We start from the raw sequence: 8594 nt of genomic DNA on the forward strand, positions 1-8594 counted from the left end.
TGAGTAAAGCGGGGCCGGCGGCCGGGACCCCAGACTGGCGGCAGGCGCGCCCTCTGACTCCCCCCTCACCGCGCTCAGGTTCTGCGGCTCCCGGGAGTGTGAGCCGCCGGGGCATGGGGCCCTGAGCCTGCTGTGGGAGGGGTGGCGGCAGCAGCTCACACTCCTGGGAGCTGCAGAGCCCGAGCGCGGCGAGGGGGGAGCCGGAGGGGGGGTGCATGAGGCCTGCTGCCTGCATGCATCCACTGCAGGAGCCACCCCCGGGGGGCACCGGGCCACAGCCCGGGTAGGCATGCCCCCCGGCTCCCCCCTCACGGCGCTTGGGTTCTGCGGCTCCCGGAAGCGTGAACCACCGCTGCCCCTCTCACAGCTCCCCCCCTCCTGCTGCCTCAGCACTCCACATGGAGTTTTACCTCCACGTGGAGCCAGAGTCTCACCAGCATGGGCCTGGTAAGGGGAGTCCCGGGGAGCAGTCAGGGAGCAGGGGGAGGGTTGGAAGTTCTGGGGGTCCTGTCAGGGGGTGGGGAGTGGTTGGATGGGACGCGGGAGTCCCCGGAGGTCTGTCTGGGGGTGGGGGTGTTCATAAGGGTTGGGGAAGTCAGAGGAGAGGTAGGGGCTGAGCAGCCAGAGAGTGGTGACTGCTGACTGAGAGCCCAGCTCCACAGGCAGCAGCATAGAAGTAAGAGAAGCAGTACCGCAACCCCCCCTACAAGAACCTTGTGACACCCCCTCAGCTCCTTTTTGGGTCAGGACCCCTACAATTACAACACCATTAAATTTCAGATTTAAGTAGCCAAAATCATGAAATTTTTAAAGTCCTAAGACTGTGAAATTGACCAAAATGGACTGTGAATTTGGTAGGACCCTAAATATAATTCAGGGGCTTTTTTCCTAGGTCCTTCTTTTGCCCATCATGTTACTGACGGCTAGAGCTGGGTGAAATTTTTCAACCTAAACTTTTTTTTGGGGGGGGCATGAAAAAAGCAGATTGAGTGATATTCACACATTTCACAAATTCATGTTGATTCCGCAGCATTGCTTTGGTAAATAAATAAATAAATAAATAAATAAATAAAATTTGAACCTCCCCCCCCCATCAAAATTTCATTTCAATCATTTCAAAATGAAATGTTTTAGTATTATTCAAAATTATTTTATCTATAAATTGTTTAATTAAATTAAAAACATTAAATATTGCTCAAAATCTAAACAAAACATTTTGTTCAACCCAAACTAATTTTCTTTCAAGTATATGATTCACCACAAATTTTGAAAAAAAAAATTGTTTTCAGTTCTTCTGGAAACTGAACTTTTTATTTTTCAGAAATGACAGTGAACCAGAAAAATCCAATTTTCACACAGCTCTACTGATCACCAACATCCCTACTGAAAAGGATGCTGCAGTAAAGCAGGGTGGTTGGAACAGTTTGAGGTACACGTGGTACATCTTTGTTCCTTGCCAAATGACTCTCACCAATGTCTACTGTAAACAAAACGTGTGTCGGTCTCTAAACCAGCCTGGCGGGGCTGCAAGAAGCTTATGGATTAATGTCTCACTCCATGATATAGGGTGTCATCCTGCCCCACTGAAGTCAATGGGAGCTTTAGCAGTGACTTCGGTGAGTACAGGATCAAGCCCATACCAAAGAGCTACACACAGTACTTACCTTTCCTACGCCTTCATCCAATTCCTATTAGATTTTAGTGCCCTGCTTTCCCTGGTACTGACTTCTGCCCCCTCCCCACCTCTTTCTCCTTGCTTATAAGTTTGGTCTCGGGGGAAAAAATAAAAAGACCTTAGTACATGTTTCTTCTTTCAGGGCATAAACAAAAACTGGCACTAAACATGAGTGTTCTAATGCCTTCCTCCAAATTACTTCCCTCCATCATCGTCCTAGTATGATTAAATACTTTGGTCCTTTCTCTTGCAAGCGCTGAATGAACATTAACTAATCTTCACAACACTCCTGTGAGCTAATTTATGTTCCTATTTATTAAATAGAGAAAGACCAAGAAGATAGAATTTCCTAGGCTACCCAACAAGTCAATCTCTGTCAAGTTCTTCATCCACTGAAGTAGTTCACCCTTGTACTATGCCTACTGTGATTCTAGTTTACTCTTTTGTGCTAAGCCATATCACAAGTGTTACTGAAGCCCTTATAAGTTTTCTGCACTTTAACTTCTCATTCTCTCTAGTAAACTAATTCCGTCAGATTTTCAGGAAATTTCTCTTTTGTAAATATACATTATACTGAACAAAATTTCCTCCAGCCAACCAGAATGCCAGAAAATGTACTTACTTATTAAAAAGTGCTTAAAAAAAAAAAAGCTAAAAAAAAATTGAAGGGTCGATGCCAAATCACATTTCAAACAAATTTCCTTCCCCGTTTTACCTAAACAGTACCTCAATATCTTAGTTTACTAAATTTAACATCAATTCTCAGAGGGGTAGCCGTGTTAGTCTGGTTCTGTAGAAGCAGCAAAGAATCCTGTGGCACCTTATAGACTAACAGATGTTTTGCAGCATGAGCTTTCGTGGGTGAATACCCACTTCTTCGGATGCAAGCAGTGGAAATTTCCAGGGGCAGGTGTGTATATATAAGCAAGCAAGAAGCAGGCTAGAGATAACGAGGTTAGATCAATCAGGGAGGATGGGGCCCTGTTCCAGCAGCTGAGGTGTGAAAACCAAGGGAGGAGAAACTGGTTCTGTAATTGGCAAGCCATTCACAGTCTTTGTTTAGTCCTAAACTGATGGTGTTAAATTTGCAAATGAATTGGAGCTCAGCAGTTTCTCTCTGGAGTCTGGTCCTAAAGTTTTTTTGCTGGAGGATGGCCACCTTAAAATCTGCTATTGTGTGGCCAGGGAGGTTGAAGTGTTCTCCTACAGGTTTTTGTATATTGCCATTCCTAATGTCTGATTTGTGTCCATTTATCCTTTTCCTTAGAGACTGTCCAGTTTGGCCGATGTACATAGCAGAGGGGCATTGCTGGCATATGATGGCATATATTACATTGGTGGACGTGCAGGTGAATGAACCGGTGATGGTGTGGCTGATCTGGTTAGGTCCTGTGATGGTGTTGCTGGTGTAGATATGTGGGCAGAGTTGGCATCGAGGTTTGTTGCATGGGTTGGTTCCTGAGCTAGAGTTACTATGGTGCGGTGTGTAGTTGCTGGTGAGAATATGCTTCAGGTTGGCAGGTTGTCTGTGGGCGAGGACTGGCCTGCCACCCAAGGCCTGTGAAAGTGTGGGATCATTGTCCAGGATGGGTTGTAGATCCCTGATGATGCGGTGGAGGGGTTTGAGCTGGGGACTGTATGTGATGGCCAGTGGAGTCCTGTTGCTTGTGCAAGACAAGCCCAAGAAAGAAACCAACAGGACTCCACTTGGTTCTCCTCCCTTGGTTTTCACACCTCAGCTGCTGGAACAGGGCCCCATCCTCCCTGATTGATCTAACCTCGTTATCTCTAGCCTGCTTCTTGCTTGCTTATATATACACACCTGCCCCTGGAAATTTCCACTGCTTGCATCCGAAGAAGTGGGTATTCACCCACGAAAGCTCATGCTGCAAAACATCTGTTAGTCTATAAGGTGCCACAGGATTCTTTGCTGCTTCAACATCAATTCTGTTTTTATTCAGTAAGTTTCACTTTCGAGTTCTCTGCTGCAATATTTAGAATGCAAACAGTGCTGACCAATGCTTGCTTAAAAACAACATTATCTGCCGTCTTAAATAAAATCGTAAGCTCTTTGAGGCAAGATGCTAATGATCCTGTTCCAGAAAGTACCTTGCACTTTTGGGCATTGTAAAAATAAATACATAAGAGCAATAATAATTGTGATGTTAGGCATAGCAGAAGCTCATTTTTATAATTTTGTTCAAATCTGACATAAAAGATCAAGTTATTTATGAACATACAAGCAAAAATTGCCTAAAAGCCAATTGCCACTAAAAAAGTAATCCATATACAGGAAAACTGTGTTTTAATTTCCTATTTTCCGATTAGCTGCACCGATCCAGCAGTGCTGAGATCTACCATGGTGCCATCCTAGAATCCATCCATCCTAGAATCCATCTGGAAGATAAAAGAATCCAAGTAGGTGTTTTAGAAATTTTAAAATCTTCCTCTCTCACACACACACTTGGATCCATAGCAATGTCAGGAAAACATACACTTTTGCCAAGTAATGGTGCATAACCACTTCTAACATGAATATCATGGCTTCAGTGAGTTTTCCTAGCTGATGCAGAGACCATTATTGAAGAACAAACTTGAATTCTATTAATGTTCACTTAACTCAAATTGTAACTTTGGATCCCTAAATTGAACTCCCAGAATACTGCCCATTCAGTACAGGTATAATAAATCTTTAATCTCCTGAATCTTCTCTGCATAATTTCTTGTATCCTTCATTCAGGTTAGTTCCTCAAAGCTTCTGTCTGCAACTAATTTAGTACTGAGAAAAGGGGGGTACTTACCTCACTTATGGCAGTGCTATATTATATTACCGTTAGTTCATCAATGGTGTTTCCAGAAATTTCAAATCTGTTGCAGCTCTCCTTGTCTGAAGAATTCTTGAGCACACTGTCCTTTGTGGAGTGCGTCAGACATTCTAATCTCTTGGCCATTGCTTAAGAAGAGTAGTCAAGCATAACTTCTTGTGTTTGCTCCAAGAGATACAGGAGACAAACAGGTTGATTGCCAAAAATATCCCAAGTGTGCACATATTACAAAGCTCTGGATTAAGCCACATTATGAAGAGAAACATTAAAAGAATATCGACAGAGATCACTAATTTCATGCTCATGGATGTGACATTTTCCAGATTTTCTTCAAGATTCTTTACGTTTCCCTTGATATATAGCTGAATCCAGTATCCTAAATGCTTTTGTTACCACTGAAGTAAAACTTTTTTTATGTGTTTTGTAACTGACACAGTGTAGACTTTCAGAGAGTAGAGTAGGCACACTTCATTCACTCTCTCCTTGATGTACTTAACTCTTAATGCGCCACCTTCCTTTCTCATCTCCTAAGTGTTCAGCATTTTTTATTTAAACTTCCAGGTTTCCGCGCTCAGTATTGTGTACCCATTCATATATGCCTGTAACGATATCCCCCTTGAATATCTGGCACTCCCTTGTTCATCCACAATGTTATGCTTATGCACAACAATGCATTGGAGACTTGCAGCTTTGGGACATAGCTATGAATCACACTATACTATAGCCTGCCAGCTAATCTAAATCAGGAACTTTCAAGTAGGAGCCAAATGTAAGAGAAAAAAAACTTTAAAGCAAAAACATGAAAATAAGCATTTGCTTTTGTAGCACATGAAATATAAAAAGGGGATAGTAATTCTCATAGCATAAATACACACTCAATGCTTACCTCGCTGCAATAGCTGTGGGATTTTTACCCTTCCTTCCACTTGCTTATATTAACTGTGTGCCAATTTAGAAAAGCGTTTAACTCCTTTGCCAGCTACTACACTTAGGGTAAACTGGAAGGGCAGGGATCATATTTTACAAACACAGCCACAGAAACACCTCATAGCCCAGGAGAATTTTTTTTTGTTTCGTTGGTTTAAAGAAGGGGTTGCAAAGGTGGAATCTTCCCGGCATGTGCTCAAAGCAAAGAATACACTGGCCTTCCGTTCCACATCATTTTTCTTGTTTAATTGCTAGTTGCTGAAGTTGCTGCTTGCATCCGAAGAAGTGGGTATTCACCCACGAAAGCTCATGCTGCAAAACGTCTGTTAGTCTATAAGGTGCCACAGGACTCGTTGCTGCTTCTACAGAACCAGACTAACAGGGCTACCCCTCTGATACTTGCTGAAGTTGTGCGTTTAACTTCTTTTCCGGCTGGCTCTCCCACAATGGGAGTCTTTTCAATCGTTTCCCTGGAATGGGGATTTCCTTAAAGGGATCAATACGGAGCAGCCCGGTTGGAAGGCAGAACCTCGGATCTAAACATCTGCAATAACCGCGAAGGAATCGCAAACGCAGCTGACTGTGCGCGATTCTTTTGCCGTCCCCAGCGCGCCTCCTCTCAGGACCCCTGCCCCTCTCTCTCCGAGCAGCCGGGGGATAGATTGCACCGAGAGGAGGTCGCAATCCGTTGTCAATGGTGTTTCTCTCTGGTCGTGTATGGAGGTCCCGGTAGATCGGAGCTCAGACACAAACCTGGCGTTGTTATCCTCGCAGCCCCGATGGATTCCGCGGCTTCAAGCTCCCATCAATTATTGGCTCTTTTACTGGACACGATTAACATTAAGGGGGGGGGGGAACTCCAGGCTCTTCTTCCCATTAGACCTGTGATCGCCTTCAGAGGACCTGTGAGCAGGTCCGTCCATGCCAGGGCTGGGAAGAGGGGCAGCGTGAGCCCGGGTGACGCGCTTATCCACGAAAGAAGTTAACTCTGGAGGTAAAACTTTGCTGGCCTACGGGCGGCGGGCGCGAAGCAGGCGGGGAGGAGGGAAGGCTCCAAAGGCTGCAGCGCCTCAGTTAGATACTGACAGGAGCGCGGGGCTCTAGCAACAGGCGGCGGCACAGCCGGAGCAAAAAGGGGGCAGTAGGAAGCGAGTGGCTGATCTGCTTTTGCTATTCAGGCCATTAGATCCAGTGTCCGTGGGTTCCCCGCCCCCCATCCCCGGGATTCGGAGACAAACCCCAGAGCAAGGGCTGGCTTCCCTGTCGCCGCAGCTGGAGAGTTACAAGCGCCCCGGGGCCTCCCCCTGCCCTTCTCTCCCTGACACAAGTTTACCTTAGGGTTGGTGATGAGCTGGTGCTCGTCCTGGTGCAGCAGCGCCCTGGAGTTGGACTCCGAGTTGTTGACGTAGATCTGGAGGCAGGGGTACAGCGAGGTGCCCTTGCAATCCGTGCCACACGTGAACGTGCATTCAAACATCTCCCCGATCTGTTGCACCGAGAGCACCGTGCAGTTGGCAGCTTTGCCTTGCAAATCTTGCAAAGCGGGGCTGAGCCAGCAGAAACCCAGGATGAAGAGCGACACGATGCCAGAGACGATCAGGAACAAGCCGAGCCGGATGCTTTTGTCTTCGGCTTCTGTGTACTCGTAAGACACCCTGATTTTCGCCATCTCCCCCTATCACCGGCAAGCGCTGCCCCAGCCTGGCAGCAAGAGCAGCAGAGGGTGTGAGAGGAGAAGGAGGAAGGGGGCGATCGGAGACAAACTCCCTCCACTCCAGCTGCCAAGCTCCCCTCCGCCGGGGGCCGGAGCTCCCCTGCAGAGGCGAGACGCCGCCGTGCAACTCTTCACTCCCCCCGCATGGTGCAAGGCGGAGGGTGCCAGGCACCAGTGCAAGCCCCCTCCTCTTCCCCCCGAGCCAGAGGTGTTTCCCAGCCCTCTCGGCCTCTCCCTCCGCCAATGATCGGGGCTGGCTGGGAGCAAGACAACATCTGCCGGGGGCTAAGCCGCTTAGCGGGAGCGAGCTCGCTGCTCCCCCAGCAGCCCCTCATGGCTGGGAGACTCGCCTGCTCAGCCCTGACCCCGCTGATCCGCGGCAGCCGGCTGATCCAGCCCCCGGGCGAGGCAATCTCCTCTCGGGACAGCTTGGCCCGAGATTATCTGCCCCCGGAGACGTGTTGCAGGAAGCGCCCGATTACTGCGCCGGATTAATACCACCGAAAGGCGCTCCTGGGCGGGGGCGAACGCCGGCCGGCCCCACCCGGGGCAGGGCAGCGGAGACGGCGGGATCAGCGCCGCACGCGTGCGGGTAACTCGCTCGCATCCAGCCCCCGCGAGGAGGGGCCGCTGGGGAGCCGCCTCCGCCGAGACACTTTTCATTCAGCGCTTCGATCCGCGACGCCGCCGGGCTGGCTCGGAGCCAGGCCCCGCCCAGCCGCCCGGGGCCCTGCTGCCAATCCAGCCCGCGCTGCGGGGCCCGACCCAGGCCCCCGAGCAGCAAGCGGCGCGTTCAGAGCCCGGGCCCGGAAACCAGCACCCTCGAGCTCAATGGGGGGCCCCAGTCCCTGTCAGGCAAGCGGGACTGCTTGGCCCGAGCCGGGAGCAGCCCGCCCGCCCTGGGCCAGGTCATCAGCCTGGCTGCAAGAATGTCTCCCCCGGGCGCCGGGAAGACGCTAAACCTGGCGCCTCATCGCAGGGCAGCGCTAAAGCGGCCAACTACAGAAACCGGCCCCCGGCGGTGGCTGAGGGCGCTGAGCTCGTTGCTCCGAAGCACGTTGGGCGCCCTGCGGCCTTTGCACACGGTGCTTTGGAAGGAGGCCGCGGGCTGGCTGCGCAGCCAGAAGCACAGGAGGAGGGGTTGGTACATAGGGTTAGCCTAGGAGAACACCCCCCCCCCCCGCGACCCTGGAAGAGCCTCTGGGGGGTGGCCAGGGTTGCCAGCTTTGAGTGGGCATATTCCTGGAGGGTTCATCACATGACAATATTTAATGAAAGATTAATCTTTAATTCTTGAGGGGTGGCAAGCGTTGTGGGTGGCACTCCTTGCTGGGCAGAGGGCTCATTCGACAGACCCTCTCCTACCCCTCAGCGGTGTACCCATGCCAATTCAGCAGCAAAAGGACCTACCGTCTGTGGGGGGAGAAATACACAGGAGGAAAATGCGGGAGGT

The 8594-nt window shown here is 49.5% G+C and overlaps 1 protein-coding gene across 6 annotated transcripts in view; it reads right to left on the reverse strand.

Moving 5' to 3' along the window:
* Window positions 1–8119, reverse strand: part of KCNMB4 (potassium calcium-activated channel subfamily M regulatory beta subunit 4) — an 89031-nt gene extending 80912 nt beyond the window's left edge. For 3 of the 6 annotated variants that reach the window (XM_039500203.1, XM_039500202.1, XM_039500201.1), the window contains exon 1: window positions 6761–8119. In XM_039500203.1, the coding sequence (XP_039356137.1) occupies window positions 6761–7096 (336 nt within the window). In that variant the 5' untranslated portion in view covers window positions 7097–8119. The remainder of the gene's footprint in view (window positions 1–6760) is intronic. The other 3 variants (XM_039500199.1, XM_039500198.1, XM_039500200.1) reach the window with 2 other exon arrangements.
* Window positions 8120–8594: the final 475 nt, after the last annotated feature.

The sequence above is a fragment of the Mauremys reevesii genome, linkage group 1 (genome assembly GCF_016161935.1).
Source record: "Mauremys reevesii isolate NIE-2019 linkage group 1, ASM1616193v1, whole genome shotgun sequence".
Taxonomy (NCBI): Eukaryota; Metazoa; Chordata; order Testudines; family Geoemydidae; genus Mauremys; species Mauremys reevesii.